Raw genomic sequence first — 24,751 nt, forward strand, 5'->3', positions numbered from 1 at the left:
GTAGCTCCACACTTCATTGGTAGACTTGATATAATTAATATTTTCAAAGTTTTCAATGTCTCGTTTTAAATGTCAGGGCCCTCGGAAGTCTACCAATGAAGTGTGGAGCTACTTTGGACCTCGTAAATGGTGTAAAATAGTGATTTATTTGCATGGCTAGCCCGAGAGTGCAGGGGACAAGCCATGAGACAAATGTTTACACTCTGTATCATGTTTCAACACACTTTAGGTCAATATCACACCGAACTTATCCTTTAACCAACGGAAATATGTATAACACAGCACTCATTGCTACAATGGCCACATATTCACAGCAGCACAACACATCAGCTGCACATGTGTTGTGCCAAAACCGAAAATACAGCCCTGAGATCTAACTATTGTGATGCATCCAACTCCAGCGGTAGGTGGTCATTGTGAATTGAAAACCACGGCTCACAATAGCAGGTCACCTTCAATGCAAACAGGTCAACCTGTGCAGCACCAAAACGTTTCCCATACAACCCCAAATCAGAAAATGTTGCGGTGGTGTGTACAATGCAAATAAAAACAGAATATACAAGTCTCATAAACAGGACATGGACAACATATCAAATGTTGAAAATTTAAATTTGAACTATTTCATGGTAAATATATGTTCATTTAAGCAATGAGCCCCGAGAGGCCGTAGGTTACACTGATTTTAGTATAACCTAGGCACAACGCGCTAGCGGAATGCCTAAAACTCCCCTTGTTCTAAAATCAGTGTAACCTAGACTCGAGTGGCTTATTGCTTTTCTAAAATGGTTACTACATATTTCTTGCAAGATTTCATAAAATAAAGGCACAGCAAGGAGACATGTAAGGCTTTATTCATAGATAATCATTCTTCCGCCAAGAAATATATTTCCTCTATCTGAATGGTTGCCAAGCAACGTCGAGACATAGCTATTTTAACTTTTGTATTAAGTTATGGTAGCGCAGTAATATAGAACGAAATGCGGTCAAGGTGTATATTTGTGCTGGATTTTACCAGAACTATCCGTTATAGAATTTGAATTGCATGCTAACAACATGTTTCAAAAAAGTTGGGACAGGGAATGTTTACCACTGTAGTGCTTCACCCCTTTATTTAACAACATTCTGTAAATGTTTAGGAACTGAGGAGACCAGTTGACCATGAGAGACCATGAAATGTTCTCTCATGAGAACGCATTTCTGCCTGATATATTGCAGTTGCTCAACAGTATGGGGTATTCTTAATCATGTTTTTCATACCATGGTGCACCTAATTTTACAGGTCTGGACTGCAGACAGACCATTTTAGCACCTGGAATCTTCCTCTGTGGAGAAATACTGTTTAAATATGTGCAGAATTCATTTTGGCATTGATTTCCTGAAATATTCAAGGTTTTCTCTGGAAAAGACATTGCCTAGATGACAGTATATGTTGCTTAAAACCTGTATACATCGTTCAGAATTGATTGTGTCTTTCCAGATGTGCAAGATGCCCATGCTGTAGGCCAGGGGTGGGCAAACCTTTTGGCTCAAGGGCCACATTGGGTTTTGAAAATTGGCCGGCGGGCCGCACAACACAACCCCCCCACCCACCACGACACACACATAAAAAATAGCCTATAATTTAGTATAAATTAAAAATTAATTTCTTAAAAATACTGCTAATTTTATGCTGTTTAACACATGTATAAACTGTGCACTGTCGCTTTAAGACAGTTGCTTTAATTCACGTTTATTTCTCAATGATCTTCTGCCTGCTCCGCTGTGGCTAGTGCTGTACCTACGGCTGGGCCCTCTCACAGTTTTTAAATGGTCAGTAGTGGGAACTACTGTTGCCTTCATGATTTCCTTTTAAAAGTTTCTTATAAGAAGGAGATATCAATTATAAACAATGACAAGCCAGCTGGAACCAGCGGCTCTCTCCCTCTCGTGAGTGCAGACGCGTTCCCAATTAAATGGATCGCATAATGTTCACGTTAGATCTGCTGCAAAGGAGATAACTAAGAGTTAACTTAGTTTAACATGATGTTATCTCTATTTAACATGATGTTTTTACATTGACATTGTAAACGTTCTCTAAGGAGAGTGAAAAGCAATTTGCAGTAAAGCTAACCAACGTCGTCTCTATCGCAGGAAAAAAATAGCGAGCAGCCTGATAACCAAATGAAATGCTCGGCGGGCCGGATGAAAGTGCTTGGCGGGCCGGAATGCGCCAGTTTGCCCACGCCTGCGTAGGCACTGATGCTCCTCCACATCGTCATATATGTTGAGGTTCAAACTGAGCACTAAAACAAGTTGGATAGGTTAGATACTTAGATACTGTAGGCCTTCTCCTCTTTAGTCCAGATGAGTCCATGATTTCCAAAAATAATTGCACCTTTTGATTGGTCTAACCACAGGACCTTTTTCCACGTTACCTCAGTCCATTTTAAACAAGCTTAGGCCCAGATAAGACAGTGGTATTTTATGTATTATGTCTAAATACAAATTTGGCTGTTGCATGGTAAAGTTTACACTAGCATTTCCGAATTGAGTATAAAACTGTCCACATTATGTAATGTATTAAAGGTAAAGAATGTATTGATCAGGGGTTATAGTCTCTAGACTGTTCCCACCATGTAATTTTTTATCAGAGAGACTGTAATGCCTGACTTTAGAATATAGAACCAATTCATGACTAGTAAGTAGGAGAGACCGGGGCTGGTTGGAACACTTTTCACTCTCGGTTATATTTATCCGTCTTACAATGCGTTTAAATGGTCAAATTGTGATTAACTGAAAGCTTGGGATCTCAGCTACAAAATGTATACATTCAATGTCAACAAATGATCCCTTGTTTTGAGTTATTTATGATTAAAGTGGTGTTGTGCATGTGTGCCAACCTGCCCCATGCACGGGGTTGGTTGGCACATGTAGTCGGGGTTGGTTGGAACACCTATGTTATAGTCCTTTGCAGTACTCCTTTTGGTTTTGTTTAAAGTGCTCATCTATATCACTGCCTGTAGGGCTTTGCTGATGTCTTTCCTGTGTGTTTTTCTTCAGTAGGGCCCACCGTCAAGATAAATTTGCTCCCTACCGATTTTTTTTAACTTCAAATGTTTAAATTTGTCTGAAAATGTCTGAAATGCTTCCAAATGTAAAACTATGTTCAGTAATTACAATAACAATGTTAAAATAAAGATTGATGATGTTTTTATGCATAAAATACAAAGTTTATAGATTTGTCACAAAATAGCCATAGGGAATGTATGTGCCAACAAACCCCAAAATCAGTGTGCCAACCTGCCCCGCCCACATTAGGTCAAACTTTTTTGCACAAATGCTGTTAGCCTGCTAATATCAGTCACCTCAGGTTTTCAAACTTCATTTTAAATTATAGATGAGTCCCCTAGCAATCAATTATAATCAATCTTTTTTTTTATACCCCTAACTATTACCCTTCTAGGATGTATTTAGTGGGAGGTGCATATTCTAAGTTTTGACACTACAAAATTAAAAAGTTGTTCTCACCTAAAGGGTTAATGACCTGGAGACCAGTTACATACGTGAGTTTACTCTACTCAATAAGGCCGTCAATTTAGTGTTGGAATTTTGTTGCAGCTCCCTCTAGTAGCCTGGATATTAACAGTGTTTCAACCTGCCCCTGTTCCAACCAGCCCCGGTCTCCCCTACATACTGCATAGGTATTACTGATGATAATGTGCTTGCTGCTAAGGAACCAGTTTCCACTTTAGAATGGGAGCCAATCTCCCAGTTGTTAAAGGTGCGATTTGTAGGATTGTTACCGAACGTTCTGTTGGCCAAAATCAAAACACTGGTGAACGTTCTCAAGACTACCAGACGCGAGCCTCTTCTGGGTTGCCAGATGTAATGAAGACTTAGCTAACGTTAGTTGACCTGCAGCTGCTTTAACGTTTCTCCAACCATGACCCAGCTACACATTACGGAAACAGTGAAAACAAAAAATACCTCTCTAACCAACGTAACATATGTAGCTGAAGTTAGCGATGCAGATGAAGTTTAGCATAGGCTACCTGTTGTGGAGAAATATGGCCAGCTCTGCGTCAGACTTGATATTCTTCGTTTGACGAAGACGTCACCATCTCAGGAAGCTCCTCCGATGTCCACTTAATTTGTTTCTTGTTTTAATTTTGGAAATTTGCCTGCCTCTTGTAGGCGTTCATGACTACAACTGACAGCTGTTGACAGTTGGCCTTTGCTAATTTGGCAACCCAAATAGGAGGACGCGCTGGCCCATTATTAATACGCTATTCTAGAATTAATCGTTCAAAACATAAATGAAAATTCCAAGAGATTCCGCCCCGTAACTGATTTTTTTCATGGGTTTTACGGGGTTTCACGGGTTAGAGTAATGTTGTCAAATAAGCCATTACTTCAATTCATCGTGTTTCCTCACTCTCTGACAACATATGGTGATCATTTTTGGAATGGTTACAGTTTATTTTCCATTATTTCCTACATACTGGACCTTTAAGTGCTGTTTGACACAGACACCTGGGCAGTGAAATACAGCAATGAGGTTGAGCCATATACTTACTTATTCTACAACTGTTCTCCCACTATTCGGGATTTATTCAGACAGTATACTAGTGGGTTATACATATTCTCTTTTGGTACTTACTACTAATTAGTACGTAGAGATGAAGGCTTGGGCTACTAGGTCATTATTAAGAATGACCTATCAAGAATATATCAATATCAATTAATTATATCAAGAATAAAGACCTAATTCTTCATGAACAAGAAATTTGTGAATACACACCTAACAAATGATTAATGTTGCCTTAGTCACTAATACAGGCATAAATTAGGTATGTATTAGTGGCTAACATGTGAACCTTAAAATAAAGTGTTACCTTTCAGTCTTTTATTTTTTTTATAAATTTACAAAACATTGGAGTATTGTGTGTAGGAATTGTTGATGAGGAAAAAAATGAACTGAATCCATTTTAAGATGAGCCTGAAACTAAACAAAATGTGGAAAACTTGAAAGGGTCTGAAAACTTTCTGGTTGCACTGTATCTCTTAGTAGTGCAGTGTGACTGTATGGTGTCTGTGGGGGTCAAGGTAAGAGTTAGTGTTAGTACCAGTGGGGGACCCTGGCATTGTTTGTGAGGCCAACTGCAGTCGGGAAGGCTCAAAGAGACTGTGTCCAGGGTGGGAGGGGTCAGCCACAATCCTACCTGCCCGCCCCAGGGCCCTGGAGGCATGCAGGTCGTGGAGGGATGGCAGACAGCAAATCACCCTCTCAGCAGAGTGAATGATACGCTGCAGTCTGTGCTTGTCCTTGATGGACTCAATGATGGAGGTGTAGAAGAGCACCATCATTGGCTTTGGCAGGTTGTATTTCTTCAGCTGTCGCAGGTAGTACATCCTCTGCTGTGCCTTTTTGGTGAGGGCACTGGTGTCCAGCTCCCACTTGAGGTCTGGGTGATGATGATGCCCAGGAAGCAGAGCCACACAGAGTGATGGGGGCGGGTGGGCCTGAGAAAGGCTAGGCAATCAAGGACATGGGTAGATAGATGGAGGAGAAATCCAAAATAATAAATAAAAAGTTCTATGGAGATGTGCAAAAGTTGGAGAAAGTCAGATGTGTGTGTGTGTGTGTGTGTGTTTTGACGTGTGATGAAATAAGAAAATAAATAAAAGGTCTGTAGCATAGGGAGAGGGATGTAAAAGTGCTAAAAGTCATGTAGGTGTGTGTGTGTGTGTGTGTGTGTGTGGGGGGGGGGGGGGGTCATGAGTGCATGAGTGCAAATTCAGTATAGTGTGAATTCAGAGTTCGGATGGCCTGGGGATAAAAACTTCTCCTGAGTCTCTTAGTTCTGGCTTTGTGACTACATAGGCGTCTTCTTAATTTCGGTGTTAGGAATAATCCATTGTTAGGATGAGAAGAGTCCTTCAGAATCTTTTGGGCTCTTAGGAGTACTCTTCTGGAATAGATATCTTGTAGAGCAGGGAGTTGAGTTCTTATAGTTCTTATAGTACGTTCCGCTGAGCGCACTACTCTCTGCAGAGTACTACAATCTCTAACTGTGGACCAGTTAGAACACTCTCAACCGCTGAAGTGTAGAAGGCCTTCATGATGGATGTAGAAACTTTGAATTTCCTTAGCTGACGAAGGAAGTAGAGTCGTTGTCTGGACTTCTTCAGAACATATTGAGTGTTAACAGTCCATGTTAAGTCTTCAGTAATGTGGACACCAAGGTATTTAAAACTTGTGACTCTCTCTACAGGTTGCCCGCTGATCATTAGTGGGGTGTAACTGTAGTTCTGCTGCTTCCTTCTGTAATCCACTACCATTTCCTTGGTTTTATTGATATTCAGTGTCAAGCTGTTAGATTGACACCACTGTGCCACCTCATCAACCTGATCCAAGTAGAGCTGTTCATTGTTGTTACTAATCAGGCCCAAGATCACTGTGTCATCTGCAAACTTGATGATGGAGGTATGACTACTGTTGGCTTTGCAGTCATGTGTGTAGATGTTGTACAGCAGTGGACTCAAAACACAGCCTTGGGGAGCACCAGTGCTGATGGTTAATGAGTCAGATGTCAGACCCCCCACTCTAACCACTTGTGAACGGTTGGTGAGGAAGTCAAATATTCAGTGACACAGGGTGGTGTTCAGTCCTAAGGCCTTCATCTTTGTGACCAAGGTGAGAGGTACTATCGTGTTGAATGCTGAACTAAAGTCAATGAACAGCATCCTCACATAATTCCCATTCCCCTCCTCCAGGTGAGTTAAGGTGGTGTGCATGAGGTTTGAGATGGCATCCTCTGTAGACCTGTTGGCTCTGTAAGCAAATTGGAGGGGGTCGAAGGAGGCAGGGAGGGATAAGCAAATAATGTTTTTCACAAGCTTCTCAAAACACTTCATCACTGTAGACGTCAGGGCTACTGGGCGGTAGTCATTCAGACATGATGGACTTTTGTTTTTTGGTACTGGAACAATAACAGACTGCTTGAGGCAAGTAGGAACTGTCTCTTGAGCCAATGATGTGTTAAAGATATAAGTGAACACAGGGGCTAACTGAGCAGCGCAGGATTTCAAAACCCTGTTAGAAATTCCATCCGGTCCAGCAGCTTTTCTACAATTAACCCTCCTAAAGGCATTGCTCACATCGACCTCAGAGACACAGAAAGGTGCATCCTCATTTGCTTCACATGCTGCAGCTAGTGCAAGATAGTCCGTGTTTTTCATGTCAAAGCGAGCATAAAAAGCATTAAGTTAATCAGGGAGGGCTTTACTCACATTCATCATATGAGGGGACTTTCTTTCAAAGCCAGTGATGGTTCGGAGTCCTTTCCACACTTGTGCTGGATCACCCTCCAAGAAATCAGCTTCAACTTTGTCTCTATAGCGCCGCTTGGCATCTTTAATAGCTCTATGTAAACTATAAGATGCTGCTTTGTAATCCGTCATATCCCCTGAAATGAGCCCAGCATTATAAGTCATGGTGCGTGTCTTTAATGTCGTTCTCACTTCTCTATCCACCCATGGCTTCTGGTTAAGGAAGCTTCGGATCTTTACAGTTGGGATGATGGAATCAGTTAGCATATTGATGTAACTCAATGATACTTCCGTAAACTCATTTATGTCAGCAGAGTTCGTCTTGAACATCTCCCACTCAACGTTGCTAAGGGCGTCCTGTAGCCTGGCTTCCGATTGGTCAGTCCAGCGCTTGACCTCCTTCGTCACTGGGGGGTCCGTCTGACTTCTCTGTTTGTACATAGGCAGTAGGAAAACAGCGGCATGATCTGATTTTCCGAAAGCTGGTAGAGACTTAGCTTTGTAACTGTTCTTGAACTGTGTGTAGCAGTGATCCAGTGTGTTGTCACCACGTGTAGGGAAGTGAATGTGTTGAATAAATTCAGGCATGGTCCGGTTCTGATGTACTTGATTGAAATCACCGGCCACAATAAGCGCAGCTTCAGGGTGCGTGTGTTGTTGTCTATCTATTGACTGACAAAAGGTTACCATTGCAAACATAGCCTGATAAAAGCAACACTTACCCCAATAATGTTCAAACTGAACTTACTGAATAAAAAACGTAAGGGCATTTATCCTGCAGAGGAGTTGCTTACACCTCGTGACAGTGTGTCTTCAGCTGTGCTCCATATGTGCCTCTCACTTCTCGCCTAATCTGGAGTCTGCATCAAGCACAGACGTGTCCAGGAAATGGGCTACAAGTGGCATATTCCTAGTGTCAAGCCAGTCCTGAATCAGAGACCAGGGGCCTATTGCACAAAAGCAGAATTAAGACATCCGGGATAAGTTACTGAGCTGCGCTCAATGAATCCAAAACAAGAGCGTACAGGCTTAATTGGTTGCACAAAGACCAAGCCAGGATGAGCAGGCACGGATTCATCAAGCCAGGTGAAACCTATCCTGGATAAGTGTTCGCTCACGGCTCCCTCAAATAGACCCCGCCACCGATCACAGATTCACTGATTCACCATGGCAACTAGCGGCTTCATTGCTTCTTCTACGGTGTGAAGTGGGTAGCGATAGCCTTTTCACAACAGCAACAAACAGCAACACCTCTGTTTAGGAGAATATTGCAGCTAGTGCCGCGACCACGCGCAAAATGGTTAGGCACTCCCGTGACGTCATATTGTCGCATGACAGGTCAGGAATGGTGAGTATGTAAGAGTTAATTAATGATCACAAACGTTTAAATAATGACAGTGGGTCTAGGTATATGTGATAACAATGTGTAGTGGGCAGTGGAATAACTATTGGTTTCTGTTTGTGGTGACTGCTGACTGAGATAAGGGATGAGATTAAATAGATCCTGGAATTTAGCCTGGTCTGGAGCAGGCTAGCTCCACAGAATAAATCGCCATGGTAACTTATACCATAACATATCCTGCTGCCCCCTATCCCGCTTTTGTGCAACTGGATCACAGATCAATTGAGCCAGGATAACCAAGATATCCCAGCTTAATCCCTTATCCTAGTTTTGTGCAATAGGCCCCAGGTTAGAGCGTCTTACCTGGGGCTAAGAAGAGACAAAACTGGACCGTTGCTCAGTGGTCCAAACTCCTCTTCTCACATAAAAACAGAATTTGTATTTCATTTGGATATCAAGGTCCAATCAAGGTCCCAAGAGTCTGGAGGAAGAGTGGAGAGGCAAAGAATCAAGTTGCTTTAAGTCCAGTTTGATGTGTCCACAGCCAGTGATGATTTGGGGTGCCATGGCATTTGCTGGTGTTGGTCCACTGTGTTTTATCAAGTCCAGAGTTAATGCAGCCTTCTTTTTTTTTTTTTAAACATTTATTTATTATGGATTTTGTTCATTTTACAAATAAACAGAACAATACAAAACGGCACAATAGCACACAATAAGGCACATTATAAAGAAGAAACAGAAACAGAAGAGATGCTGGATATAAAGCATAGATATAGCATATGATTTTTACTCACACAAATTCCACACTACATTGTAAAGATTACATTGTATATACTTCAAAATAAAGACAAGACAAAAACAAAACTAAAAAGACCATACATAAAAATAAAATAAAATAAATAAATAACTAATGAATTAATTTTCTGTTTATTCAATCATATATTGATAACCCAGATGCCTACTTGTGAGTCTGCTTGACTAAAAGTTCAGGCATAATATTGTGAAGCCACCCTTAACTAAAACACTTTGTCCCAGAAATGGATATCATATGGTGTGACGCCATATTACTTTTTTTAAATGGGCAATTGTTTGGAGACCTTTGGGGAGTAGGGGTCCTCCTTCTTTCAGGAGGAAGAACAACACCTCAGAAGGACACTGAAAGTTACAAGGTGAGTTTTCTCTCTTCGTGTTTTCAAAAAAATCAAGTATATCCGGCACTCCTGCTTCAGTTCCCTTTTGCACTGTCTTTTGGTGTGACGCATTTTACGCAAAAATGCCCAAATAAAAAATGTTCAGTCAATATTACAATCACTACCACAACTAATTACTGAAAACGCAAAATCTAAAAGACCATACATATTTTTGGGAATGGAAGGGTCAGTACAACAGGACTAAGTGATTTCCATGCCTAATATCTGAATTTTTTTTCAAAAACTTTTTTTGGCCTAAAACGTCAACCACCCATATATATATATATATATATATATATACACATACATATACATACACATACATTATATATATTATAATATAAACAACTTAGTCCTATTTGTCATCCATCCAACCATCTACATCCATATTGTTATTCTCAAGGAATTTATAGAAAATATTCCATATTTTCCAAAACTTTGTTGAGTATCTTCTCTAAAGCAAAATAAAAGATCATTCCCCTCAACCATTGTGCTGTGGTACAAGGTGTGTCTGATTTACAAGAGCAAGCAATACATCTTTTGGCTTCTAAGAAACAAATATCCAGCAAAGACTTTACTCTTTGGGTGGTAATGAAGCCCTCTGGGTAGAGATTTAATATGCATAATTTAGGTTCAAGAGGAACTTCCTCACCAATGATTTGGCTAGCCAGGTCTAACACTCTCCTCCAAAATGATAGTATCTGTGGACATTCCCAGATACAATGAAATAAGGTGCCTTTTTGGTCTTTACATTTGAGGCAAGTGTCAGGTATATTGGGATTAAAGCAGTGTAATTTAGCTGGAGTTATATACAGTACAATCTAGTTAGCCATTTATACTGCAGTAGTTTTGAGTTTGTATTGATAGATTGGGTCTGAGCCCTGAGACATGCATCTGACCATTCCTCCTCTGTTAAATCCTCTTCCGTTCTCCATGCTTGTAGTAAGCATTCAGATGACTCTTTAGACTTACTAACAAACAGCTTATACAATAATGAAATCTGGCCCCTGGCATGTAAAAAAGCCAAAGTGTAGTCTTCTAGGGAAGATGGGGAGGAGGTTTCATAATATTGCTCAGTTTGGAGAGGATGAAGCTCCTCAGTTGCAAATATTTAAAAAAGTGCTTCGCAGGAATCCCATATTTTGACTTAAAGCCTGTGTTGCAGGTTAACCACCACTGTTGATTAATGGGTACATAAATCACTCAATATATGTATATCATTTTTAAAAATGTCTCCAAATGGTGTTAAATGCCAGTTTTTGTTGTTTTTAGCATTAGCGGGGTTTTTTTTACGCAATTCGATGATGACGTCACTTTGGGGACTACATGACCTGCGCTTCATTAATTTCAATGCATTTCAATGGACATCGCGGTTACACTTTCAACATAAAGTTTGTATATTTACACTTCGAATTTCGTCACAGCATTTATATCACAGCTACCCTATGATCTACCAATGGTAATAACGGTGCCTGATATCAATTTAGTAATTTTTCTGAATTTCGGGAGGTCTCGTTTTGGAGGGTAGGCTATGTTTTACATTCATTCCTATGGGAAATGGTCGCGGTTACACTTTCAACATAAAGTTTGTATATTTACACTTCGAATTTCGTTACAGCATTTATATGACAACGACCCTATGGTCTAACAAATATAACAATGTCTTCCGATTTTAGTTTAATGCAATTTTTTTTTATTTGAGAGGCCTCGTTATGAGGCTACATAATGCACCTATTCAGTTCAATGCATTATGCCTAGGCCTATAACGTTACGACACTTTTTTTTTTACTGTCAGTGAACAGCACCGAGTGAAAGTCAACATTTTCTTTATATCTAGTGATAGTGATCATGTCGTTAGTTCAGATAAGTAGGCTACCGGGCAAACTTAGTCAGAAGATCAGAATATCATGATAGCTAGCTATGGGCTAACTTTTTAGTCCCACCTGTGAGCCACCCCAGTTGTTGCAAACTTAGCCGCCGCCGATTAGGCTGGTCGTGTCTTCAGCATGAATATTTTCAATAACTACTGCTCGTGATTGATTGCCATTGACATCGTCAGGGTACGGCTTACCAAAGATAATATGAGCAAGTCGCAGTTTTGCAGGTGCTTGTGTGGGCTGTGCCGTCCCGATGGAAACTGTGGTGGAGAGCTGCAGTAACTAGGGAAGCGAGTGCATTTTGGCCGCTGGTCGAGGAGCTCCCCCCGTGACCAGCATATGACATGATCTATCTAGCTATCTATCTACCTGTCTATATACATATCTAGGCTATCTATATAGCCTATCTATTTATCTATAATCTGCGCTATCTACTGCTGAACAATCCCTTACTCGTCTCTCTTTACTCCTCTCTCGTTATTCTCAAGGGTCTCAAGGTGGGCTTTGGTCTGTAGCCTCCCCAAGGTGACGTAATGCAATGCATTGTGGGGGAAAGGAGAATCACTTCAAACGCGGTGAAATAGTACCTGCTTTTTCGTATTATATTCCGTTTTGTGATACCCAACAACAAATCACAATCAAATACAATGGATAACAGTTTAAATGTTTATTACCAACAAGCAAATTGTGCAAATTCGTTGGAAAATGAACCCTGCAACACTGCCTTTAAGCTCTTCAAATGACATAAGAACCAAGTTATCATTGTAGAGGTCAGGGTAACACTCCAAAATAAGGTGCCATAATAAATAGCAAACTAGTAATTACCTAACCCTTTGTTAATATTTGTTAATTGTTACTAAAATATCTATTTGGCACAAGTTAATAGTTTTTTAATCATTAATTAAATATTAGTTGTTTGCATAAAATCTGTATGTTAATGTTTTAACAAATCTATTAACTAATATTGTATTAATATATGTTAATAGTTAACTAAATATATTTTTGGCACTAATAAACAGTTATTTCTTACATCATTTAAATGTTAAATGTTTATTTACAAACTATATGCTAATATAAAAGTTAATGACATATTATTATTTATCTAGCCTTTCTGATTAGCTTTGTGGATAATTTATGGTTTATGGCTTTATGGTCTTGTGGGGTGTATAAGGCACCCTACTGCCAGTGGTTGGTTGTGTGAGAGTTTGCACTCCTCTTCTTCCACTTCATCCTTATTGGATACCTCTGTGGTTGGCTGTCCTGTAATTGGTGACTCTGTCTAGTGTTTGAAAGTAGTGTACTCTTTACCTTTGGAAGTACTATTTGGTTGCTGCTTGAATTTGGTGAAATTCAGGGGAGGGGGGTGTAACAGAGTTAGAAATGTAGTTTAGTGTTTGTATGTGATTTTCGCCGTAATTAAGCAGCTTTATTGAGATTGGTGTTTTGGAGCCCCCTTTGGAGAAACGCTATACTGCAGCTCTGCTGCGTTTTGTCCTTGTATTGTTGCCATAGCCCATCAGAAGCGGTATGCTTTGCATTGCGTAGGTTGACTGTATAAAGCTCTCCCCACTTTGTTTTAATTTTGTAATTGTAAAATGTTGTTTAAGTTGAAAACTTTGGTATACCACCTGTATTATGTTACTTTACATGTATTGTTAAGATTTGGGTGCAATTCTAGCAACTTAGAGAACGTTTATTAATGTTTTCATTATGACCACGAGTTCATACACACTGAGTCTAACGTGACTAGCTGTAAACTCCGCTAGCAACTTTCCATGCATTCAGTGTAGTTTAGCTTAGTGTGCATGGAAAGTGCAATTCAGTTTAGCAGGAAATGAATGTACATTTAGTTTAGCATTATGTTTATGCATTACCTCCGTATGGTCTACGTCTGTGAGTGTTTAGTGAGTCTCAGAATATTAATAAACTGTTGTTCTGTGCACCTGAACATTCCATGTTGCATGTCTCCCTTGCTAGTAGGGCTGACAGTGATAATATAGGAATGATGCATGTAATATAGCCCATTCAACTACTTGTTTTGTTTTTACTTTTCCTAAAGGAATAAATGTGATAAGCCAGTTTTGGTCTCAGTCCCCTTACCGTCTGACTAGTTATATATTACTAATATATTAATAAAGCTTAACCAACTTTATTATAAGGGTCCCCCATACTGATAGTTATATATTACTAATATATTAATTGAGCTTAACCAACTTTATTATAAGGGGCTCCACACTTATAGCTATATACTACTAATATATTAATTAAGCTTAACCAACTTTATGGGTCCCCCATACTGATAGTTATATATTACTAATATATTAATTAAGCTTAACCAACTTTATTATAAGGGGCCCCACGCTTATAGCTATATACTACTAATATATTAATTAAGCTTAACCAACTTTATTGCAAGCGGTTCCGGCGCCGACAACAGTGGCAGCATGTCAAGGTAGCTCCGTGTTTTTTTCTTGAATTTCCCCTTGGGGATCAATAAAGTATCTATCTATCTATCTATTGTAAGGGTCCTATGGAGAGCGGTTCATATTGGGATAGGCAGAAGCACAGTTTAATAACAATTAGTTAAATAATAATAAGTCATTAACTTTTCTATTAACATATAGTTTGCAAATAAACATTTAACATTTAAATGATGCAAGAAATAACTGTTAATTAGTGCCAAAAAGACATTTAGTTAACTATTAACACATATTAATACAATATTAGTTAATAGATTTGCTAAAACATTAACATCCAGATTTTATGCAAACAACTAATATTTAATTAATGATTAAAAAACTATTAACTTGTGCCAAATAGATATGTTAGTAACAATTAACAAAGAGTTAGGTAATTACTAGTTTGCTATTTATCATGGCCCCTTATTATGGAGTGTTACCGAGGTCAGCTATTTTGGCTATACCAAAAGTCATCACTACCAAAAATTGGAGAGAATTGGTATAGTTTATTAGTTTCTCCCAGATATGCAAGAGCGTTGTGCCAAACCTTTAGAGAATTTTTGAGAAAGGGGTTATTAGTATGTTTAATTAGTTTTTGTTTGTTTGCAGAGTATATATAAAGGTTTAAAGGAATGTTAACTAAATGAGATTCTATTAAAACCCAGGCAGGAGGAAGATTCCTCTCAAAATAAAACATTGCTGCTCTAATTTGAGCTGCCCAGTAATACCATTCTAGATTAGGAAGTTGTAGACCACCTCTATCATATGGTAAGTATAATAGGGAAAGTCTGAGCCTGGGGCGCTTGTTATTCCAAATAAAGTCTGTGAAGAGTTTTTTAAGTAAATTAAAGAGTGAAGGAGGGGGAGCAAGAGGAATAGACTGAAACAAGTACAAATATTTAGGCAGGATAGATATTTTCAAGACATTTATTCGCCCAATCATAGAGATCGGTAAATTTGTCCATCTATTTATAAGGTGAGTAACCTTATCTGTTAAGGAGTTGTAGTTATTAGGCACAATTATGTCAATGATAGGGGCTATCTTCACACCTAGGTAAGAGAAACCTTTTAGGGAAATCGTAAATGGAGTGTGGATTGGAGGGTGTAGTCTCTCCCTTTCATTCAAAAACATTATTTTCGATTTGGAGTAATTGATTTTGTAACCTGCAAAGCTACTAAAGTGATTTGTTAAGTCAAGTAAAGAAGGTAAAGTCTGTTTTAAATTGGAGCAAAACAAAATTACATTGCCCGCATACAAGGCTATACGATGTTCCATATCTCCTATAGTTATGCCTTTGAAATTAACACTCTTCCTAATTGCCATGGCAAGTGGCTCAATTGCCAAGGTAAATAGCAATGGAGACAGGGGGCAAACCTGCCTTGTACCCCTATACAACTGGAAGGGAGCTAAAGACAGACCATTTGTTAAAACTTTTGCCTGAGGGTTAGAATACAGAAGCTTGATCTCAAAAACAATATTAAGAACACGTTGTATATTATGAAAGCCCTGTCGCCCAACCACAAAGCCGTTCTGGTCAGGGTTCACCATTTGTGGCAGAAGTATATCTAACCGTCTAGCCAATACCTTACACAAAACTTTAAGATCGTTATAGAGGAGTGAGATTTGTCTATATGATCCACATAAAGTAGATACTTTCCCTGGATTTAATAACAGTGTAATTATTGCCATATTTAGAGAGGAGGGGAGAGACTCACTCTCCAGAGACTCTTCATACATTTCAAGCAAAGGTGGTATTAGTGCATCCTGAAATGTTTTATAAATTTCGATGGGGATCCCATCTGGGCCTGGTGACTTCCCCCCTTTCATTGTACCAATGGCTGCAGACAACTCCTCAATGGTTATGTCCAGGTCTAAGCCAGCCAACAAATTCTCTTCAAGAGGATTAATGTTTAACATATCCAAAAAATCCTTTTGTTTTTGTAAAATTGAGTTTGAATGATCTGTGCTGTATAAGTTCGGGTAAAAACCTAAAAAGGCATTAATTTCCTTTGGGTCACTAGACTCCACACCATCATCCAACTGAATTGTATTTATTGTTCTTTCAGTTTCAGATTGTCTAATACGCCAAGCTAGAAGCTTACTAGCCTTTTCCCCTTGTTCATAATAGAACTGTTTCAGTTTCAGCAGGCTTTTAGTTGCCTTATTCACAGACAGAACATTATATTTAGCTCTGAGTTCGTTAAGTTCCTTAAATGATTGTTGAGAGGGAGTTTTAAAATGGTCTGTTTCAATATCCTTTATCTTTTTTTCCAATTGCTCCATCTCCAACCTCCAGGATCTGTGCTGATAACTTGTGTAACTTATCATCTGTCCTCTCAGGAAGGCTTTAAAGGTGCCATGTGTAATGTCCGCCAAAAATCAATTCATACTCCACATTCCATAAAAAATGGGGGCAGTATACCTCCAGAAAGTGAGCTGGTTTACCCTAGAGTAACAACCGAGACTCGTGTATTGCAGTTTGGTTAGCGGTTATGTTGTCCGCATACTGCCTCCCATGGCCGAAACTGGTATTATGACACCTGTCGGGCTGTGGCTAGTAATTTAGCATGCTAATTCAGGTTGATATCTCTGCAGCACTATACCTTGTTATTTTTTTAATGACATCATCGCCCTTATTTCTTCTCATTCTTTTGATGCGTGTAGCTCATCTTTTGGATATTTTTACCTCAATTCTTACACATGGCACCTTTAAATGCTTCCCACCGTATAGAAGATGAAGTTTGGGTTGTATTAATTTCAAAGTAAAAATCAATGTGTGCCCCAACAAACTTCATAAATTCTGGGTCCTTAAGCCAAAATGACTGAAGACGCCACCCTGTGGGGTTATTCAGAGGCTGTGGCATGTTCAAACTAAATGAAACTGAAGCATGGTCTGAAATGATGATGCTATCATACCAGCTACTGGGGATTATGGATGTTAGAGAAGCAGAGACCAAAAAGTAGTCAATTCTGGAGAATGTCTGACAGGTGGCAGAATAACATGAGAAGGTTGAATTTTCCTCCATATATCAATTAAGTTAAGCTCTCCAATAAACTGCAACAATTCCTTCCTTGACTGAGAATGGGAGGCATCTATCCCTGTAGATCTATCAATATCAGGCTGGAGGGTGCAGTTAAAATCTCCACCTATGATGAAGTTTCCAGGCAAATCAGCCAATGACAGAAATAGGTTTCTGAAAAATGAGGGGTTGTCGTCATTGGGTCCATAAAAATTGACAAGATTTTAACCTGACTGAAAGAATTTCACATTGGATAACAAGGTATCTCCCAAATCTATCTTCCTCAACATTGATGAGACGAAATGGTAGTGAGTTATGTATTAGAGTAATCACCCTTACGTGCGTGGGAACTAAAAGAGGCTGAAAATACCCGGCCAGGCCATCTCCTCCTCACCTTCACTACATCTTCAGGAGTAAGATGCGTCTCCTGCAGAAAGACTATTTTAGCTTTCAACTGTTTAATCCAACTCATTACTTGCTTGAGCTTGACAAGTTTGTTTAAACCTCTGACATTCCAAGAGGTGAGCTGAAGTTCAGATAACATACTATGATACTATAATGTAAATGTGTGTTGGAGCTGAGTATTGAGTATTGTACAAAAAGAAAACTTAATAAAGCGCAAAAATAAACAAATATGTGCCTTAAAACATAAAAATCAACATAACAAGGTGTATTTCCCCAAATGAAATACACACACCCCTCCCCTGATCCACACTTCCAATAGGCTACTAAACAGAGCCTGACTAAGGAGCTAAGCTGGTTCACCATGTCCACATGAAGAGGAACAGCATGCATAGCAAACACGACAGAGCCCCACACAGAATATTAAACTTGAACATAACACTTGAGTATGTTGCAATCAGACAGCTACTTTGCCATAAAGAGTTGACACAACATTTAACAGTCCACAAATGGTTAACTGTAGCATACAGGCGTCCGCATTCTCTAATCAGTCCAGAGAAATATTACCTGTATTGCGTCCGCCTTTACCACGCTATTCAGAGTCCACTGTTGTCCCACTTGCTTGAGATTTCAATTTTCGCACAAAAGCCTCCGCTTCCAATGCTGTGTCGAAAGTGTGCCTTTGATAGTCACCAGAAGAGTAGCAGGATGGATTATTCCATAACGCAATTCGCGCATAGAGAGGGAGGAAAGTTCTTTCTTCGCCGTATCAAAGACTTTTCTCCGTTTAAGCAGGTCAGCAGTAACGTCGGGAAAAAACGTAACCTTCTTGTCGTCGACCAGTATTTTCCCCTTGGCCCTGGCAGCTTTCATAACCCGGACTTTGTCTGCGTAATTCAGTAACTTCATCACCACCACTCTAGGTCGCACAGTGGCTTGCGAGTTCACCTCGTTGTTCGTTGTGCCGACCCTATGCGCCCTTTCTATAACCACTGGCCCAGGAAAGTTTTGTTCACCAAGCATTTCAGGAATCCATTTTTCAAAATAAGCACACATATCACCTCCTTCTGTTGACTCAGGCAGACCCACCAACCGAAGAGTCGAGCGGCGTGCACGGTTTTCTAAGTCATCCACCTTTAGTACTAGCTCCTCCATAGCCGTTTTCATGCTAGCAGTCTGTATTTTCTGAGATGCTAAATCGTCTTCATTGGTGCCAATTCTATCTTCTGCTTCGGTCATTCGGCCTGCCTTGAGTTCTCCCTGCACTCCCTGGATAGCGCTCATTAATCCATCAAACCTTGATGTGAAATCCTCCTTCATTGAGTAAATAGCATCAAGAATTTGATCAGAACTAGCAGCATCGTCATCTGACTTTGCTAGCAGCAAGGAGGTATCCGTAGATTTAGTGTTTTTTTGGCCTTTGGTTTCGACGTCATATTAGTAGTTTCTGTATTTTAAGGGACAAATAGTAACTGTTGCTTAATTTAAAGAAGCTGACTGATAGCTGTTACATTAAATCCATATGGGAGCTCTCTGCCACACGTGTGCCTAGCAGTGCGCCATAACCGGAAGTCCCTAATGCAGCCTTCTACTGGGGGATTTTAGTGCACTTCATGCCATCTGCTGGCAAGCTGTATGGAGATCCTGATTGCCTTTTCCAGCAGGACAATGCCAAAACTGCTAGTAACTGGTTTGCTTAGCATGGTATTACTGTGCTTAATTGGCCAGACAACTTGTCTGACTTTACGCCTTCGGTGCTCAGGCCCTAATAATGATAATATGTTATTTTAAGAGTGTATTATCAACAGTGATATGGGCGGGTGCACAACTACACCCTGCTTCTCTCGTCCACAGGAACGGGCACCAGTGCACATCCATGCAAAACATTACAAAAACACGATTACAATGGAAATAATTATAATTATAAAGATATTACGAAATACGTCTCACAATGAGTAGTTATTCACCATCATTTGCAAATTGGTAATGATAATAATAATAATAATAATAATAATAACTAGAAATGCAATTCCAAGGAATTACCAGTGCATGAAAATGCTAAAGTTGTGATGTAAAACGGTGATACTAGGATAGACATGGTGGTTGCATAGCTTAATAAAATTTGATAGTTTAAAAGTAGACTGTTTAAAAGCTGAATGTAGATAGTTTAAAAGTTGTTGATAGACAGTAGATAGTTTAAAAGTTGTTGATACAGCTAGTTTAATAGATAGTTTAATGATAGTTTAAAAGTAGACCGTTTAAAAGTTGAAGGTAAATAGTTTAAAAGTTGTTGACAGACTGGAAGTTGAATGAATGTTGATATTCAAATAGTTTAATGGCTGTGTATAGGTAGATATTTGACGATAACTGAAAGTTGGAATGGCTCTAATGTTTGCTAGCAGTTATTTAACTATGCTAACCATGCTACTTAGCTAATGTTTTATAGTAGTGCTAGCAATGCTAACATGCTAACCATGCTACTTAGCTAACTTAACTAACATTTTCTAGCAGTTTTGCTAAACATGCTAACTATGCTAGCAATGTTAACATGCTAACTATGTTAACCATGTGACTTAGTTAACCAAGCTTATCATTTTTAGTAGTTATGCTAACTAGCATGCTAACTATGTTAACCATGTTACTTAGCTAACTTAGCTAATCATTTTTAGTAGTTATGCTAACTATGCTAACCATGTTACTTAGCTAACCTAGCTAATCATTTTTAGCAGTTTTGCTAAAAATGCTAACTAGCATGCTAACATGTTAGCATGCTAACTATGCTAACCATGTTACTTAGCTAACTTAGCTAATCATTTTTAGCAGTTTTGCTAAAAATGCTAACTAGCATGCTAACATGCTAGCATACTAACTATGCTAACCATGTGACTTAGCTAACCTAGCTAATCATTTTTAGCAGTTTTGCTAAAAATGCTAACAATGCTAACACGCTAACTTTGCTAACCATGCTAACTAGCTACCATGAAAAGTGTTGACAGTTGATGACAAGTTAAAAGTTGTTGATAGACAGCTAGTGAATGTATATAGTTTAAAAGTTGAATGTAGATAGTTTAAAAGTTGTTGATAGACAGCTAGTTTAATAGATAGATAGTTTAATGATAGTTTAAATGTAGACCGTTTAAAAGTTGAATGTAAAAAGTTCAGTAGTTTAATGGGTTACATTGTTTAACAGTGGATTATTGTAGTGAGGACTTTTATTTTGAAACAGTTTTGGGCAGAGGAAACAGTTGAATAGGATGTGTAGTCTTAATTGACCCAGATTGTATGCTTAAAGCCCGAGGCTGCAGGTGGCCTGAACACCTGCCATAGGATTCTAATTGCTTAACGGCCATATTATGATGTCACAATCGGCAATGTTAAGTCTATGGGGATTTTTTTAAAGTTTTTCTTTAATAGTTTAAAAAGTATAAAAGTTTAAAAGTTGAATAGGGCTTTGTATTCAGTGCTCGGGCCCTAATAATAATAATAGGGAACAATATAGTAATACAGAAGTACATAGTAATACAGAAACAATAGGGCTTTCACACCATACGGTACTTGGGCCCTAAAAGTGAATATAAGTGAATATAAATAATAAAAACGGCCAACATTTAAATAGCCTTAAAACTCTAATTAAAGGCTTGTGAGAATAAATATGTTTTTAGTCTGATTTTAAAAGAATACACTGTCGGAGCAGTCCTGAGTTCAGGAGGCAGGGAATTCCAGAGAGTGGGGGCATAGTGACTAAAGGCACCATGTGCTGGACTTGAGTTAATTCTGGGTAATGCGAGGAGATCTTTACTTGAGGATCTCAGGAATCTGACCAGTGTATATGCAGTGAACATGTCAGAAATGTAGGAGGGAGCTACGCCCATCAATGATTTTAAAAATAAGAAGTATTTTAAAATAAATTCTTTGCTTTACTGGGAGCCAATGGAGTGCTTTTAATACTGGAGTGATGTGATAAGATCTTTGTCAGAGACTTTTTAATGAGGAGACAGCAATCAAAAAATCCTCCATAGAAATGCATGGGGTTAGTTTGTAAGTTGTCTACACATATCCCGCCCCTTTCGTAGCAAAAAAATCTACATGTGGATTCATTGTGCCAATCATATGGTGTGTTGTGAATACATCGTGCCAATCATGTGTTGTGATCTCGCCGCTGTAGCAAGGTTGGTGTCGTGAAGCCTTGCGCATTTCTGGCAAAACAGATGACCAAAGTGACCAAAAAGCGTTACAATATGGCTGCCGAGTGGAGGGAGTTGCCTAAAAGGACTTTGTCTTTGTGTTCTGGAGAGCACTCTGGCCACGGCATTTTGAATAAACTGGAGTTTGTTTAAGTTCTGTTTTGTTAATCCAGCAAAAAGTGTTACTATAGTCTAATTATAAAAGCATAAACCAGCTTTTCAGAGTCTGCTTGAGATTTTTTTTAAAGTATTTAACCTAACCTGTGCTTCTGAAAGTTAAATTCAGCATCTAAGATTGCATCCAAATTTTAGACATCCTCACAAGGTTTCATAGACAAGAGAGTTAGCAATGAATAAAACTAATGTCTCAAGACCTTAGGACCTACTAGAATAATCTCTGTTTTATTATCATTAGGCTTTAAGAAGTGTTGGGTCATCCATGTTTTAATATCAGAAATACATTGACTGAGGTCATTCACTGGCCTAGGATTATCGAAAGAAACAGAGACATATAATTGTGTGTCATCGGCATATGAAAGATAAGAAATATTGTTCTGCTGAATGATAGTGAAGTGGGAGTGATATGAAGTGGGAGCATGTATTTACTTGTGATGAAGCAGATTTTAGCATGCAAAATAGCATACATTTGATGTTCATAATAATGTGATTAAAAGCGGACAAAATGCAATTAAGTTATGAATCGAGACATTGGCAGAAGAGTTTCTGATTCTCTTTGTCTAAGTGTAGGGTAGGCAATCTTTTAATATGACTATAAGCTAAGAGTAGAGTAAGGAGCATGGTGTGTCAAAACCTAAGCCTATTTAAGCCTACACATTTCCTCACTTTCTAACTCGACCTCTTCCTCATCTTCAAACGTCTTTTTCAGTGACAGTCCAAAAGGCAGCACACACAGTGGGACTCTCATAAGTAGCAAATAACAGGAATGGCAGATGTAGCATACTGAGCAGGCTATAGCCTAATGTGTAGATCCAAAGTTTAAACGGTAGCAGTGACGGTGAAGTCACCGGACATCACCAAATTAGAGGATATTTCAGCACTATTAACGTGGACAGCTCCCCTTAAGCGCATCTTAGCTGTGCATGCTTTCACGCTACGGGCATGCTAGGAAAACAGTCGGAAAAACCAAACGAACGATCTTAATACGAATCGTAGAAAACCCTCATAAGTAGCCTACATGTATATCGTTATCGGGGAACCGGGCCCAAAAGTGTCACGCCACCGGCGGCAAGCCCCTGGCAGTGGCTTAGCCTACAACAAATTCGATTCGACAAACTAGCCTAGTCCTATAATCATAGACTGTGGAACAAGGGCCTAATATGCTGCTAGCCTAAATTATACCAAACAACAACACGAGCATTTGCCTATAGCCTAAATTGAAGTGGGCGACACTGTAAACTCGCTGAGTAACCTAACCTAGGTTCGCATAATTTGTAGGGAAGTTGGGCGCATTTTTAAAGATGTTCAAGAAATGAAAACTAACAAATAAGATACAACTCTATCTAGTTCTCACCTTAATTATCTCGCCGTCAATCTCCACAGGTTTCTCTCTGAAATCCACACCGATCGTAGCCTCCGTTTTGTCAGGGAAGGTTCCACCAGTAAATCGGAAGGTTAGACACGTCTTGCCCACGTTAGAATCCCCTATTAAAATAATTTTGAATATACGCGTCTTTACACTGTGAACCAAAGATGAACTAAAATCTAAAGATGATGTGAGATCAGAATTGGTCCCGTTTTTCCTATCCTCCACTTCTTTTGCCATAATGAAGCAATGATGCCGGATATCAATGATGAGGATGTGAAAGGGAGGGGTGGGGAGAAGAGAAAATGTCAATGTGTGGGATAGGCTAACGTCCTCATTCGAAAAAGATTTTAAGCCAGTAGGCTTATGTGCTAGGCCTAGCCTATTTTGAATATCGGTGAATAATGGAAAGCCTACCTGTCAAATCTTCTGTTGTGAAGGGCCTATTGCCAAACAGCCAGATGTGTGAACGGGCTTCCACTATTCCAGAAGATTCTGTCGGTTGAATTATAATAAACCAAAGGCCAATAGGCTATGGTGGAACAGAAAACTACACAAGCGATTATTATTAGGCCTATTATTATTATTATTATTATTATTACATATTACAAACATATTTTTTTTTTTTAAATTGCACACTTATGAAGTAGCTTATTTAAGCAATAAGCACCGAGAGGCCATACGTTAGACCTACACTGATTTTAGAACAGCTAATTGACATTGTAAGGAACGACATGCTAAAAACACACCTCCAAACTATGCACTACTCCCTCCCCCTCCCATGCAATTAAAACTCTCCTAAATGCGTATCTCGTCGGTGATTGGCTGGAACAGTTTCAAACAGTCATGTTTTTATGGTCCAGACTGGACCAAGTTTTTTGTTGTTTTTGGAGCCTGGGGCACAGACAGGGCACCGGCAGCTAGCAGATTGTGAGGTGATGTTTGCTGTATGTGACAAAAAATGTTTAACTTACAAACCATGCAATATCGCTTAGTACATCTTTAAATAAATATACAGTATATTTACTTTTTGTATTACTGGTAATTTTATGTCACTCTTATTTACTGTATTTGCTTCTATACAAATAAATAGTTTATTATAGACCAAATAAATCTAAACCATTGTGTCTGACTTTATTATTAGTTGTTATGCATACATTTTTGTTAAATAGCCCACAAATTGCTCTTTTTTTCTGTATCTTGTAGATGAAAATTAATTTTTATGTGAATAAAATGAAATTTCGACAAATTTGAATATACATTTGGAGAGGACTTTCAAAGACTGTTCATTATTATATCAACATTGCCATATGTATTTTACATCATTTCATAGAACTGTTCATTCTGATTCAAATGGTATGTATGTCCTATTGATGGTATAGTATGTAATATACTCAAGAAATACATTTTTTGTATAAAGAG

General features: G+C 38.9%; 1 protein-coding gene across 1 annotated transcript in view; it reads right to left on the reverse strand.

The window, feature by feature from the left end:
- The window catches only part of rab33a (RAB33A, member RAS oncogene family), a 31,668-nt gene extending 8,091 nt beyond the window's left edge, over positions 1 to 23,577 (reverse strand). The window contains exon 1 of the mRNA XM_042073563.1: positions 23,318 to 23,577. Coding sequence (XP_041929497.1) covers positions 23,318 to 23,569 — 252 coding nt within the window. The 5' untranslated portion in view covers positions 23,570 to 23,577. The remainder of the gene's footprint in view (positions 1 to 23,317) is intronic.
- Between the last annotated feature and the right edge of the window lie 1,174 nt (positions 23,578 to 24,751).

The sequence above is a fragment of the Alosa sapidissima genome, chromosome 20 (assembly GCF_018492685.1).
Source record: "Alosa sapidissima isolate fAloSap1 chromosome 20, fAloSap1.pri, whole genome shotgun sequence".
NCBI classification, from domain to species: Eukaryota; Metazoa; Chordata; class Actinopteri; order Clupeiformes; family Clupeidae; genus Alosa; species Alosa sapidissima.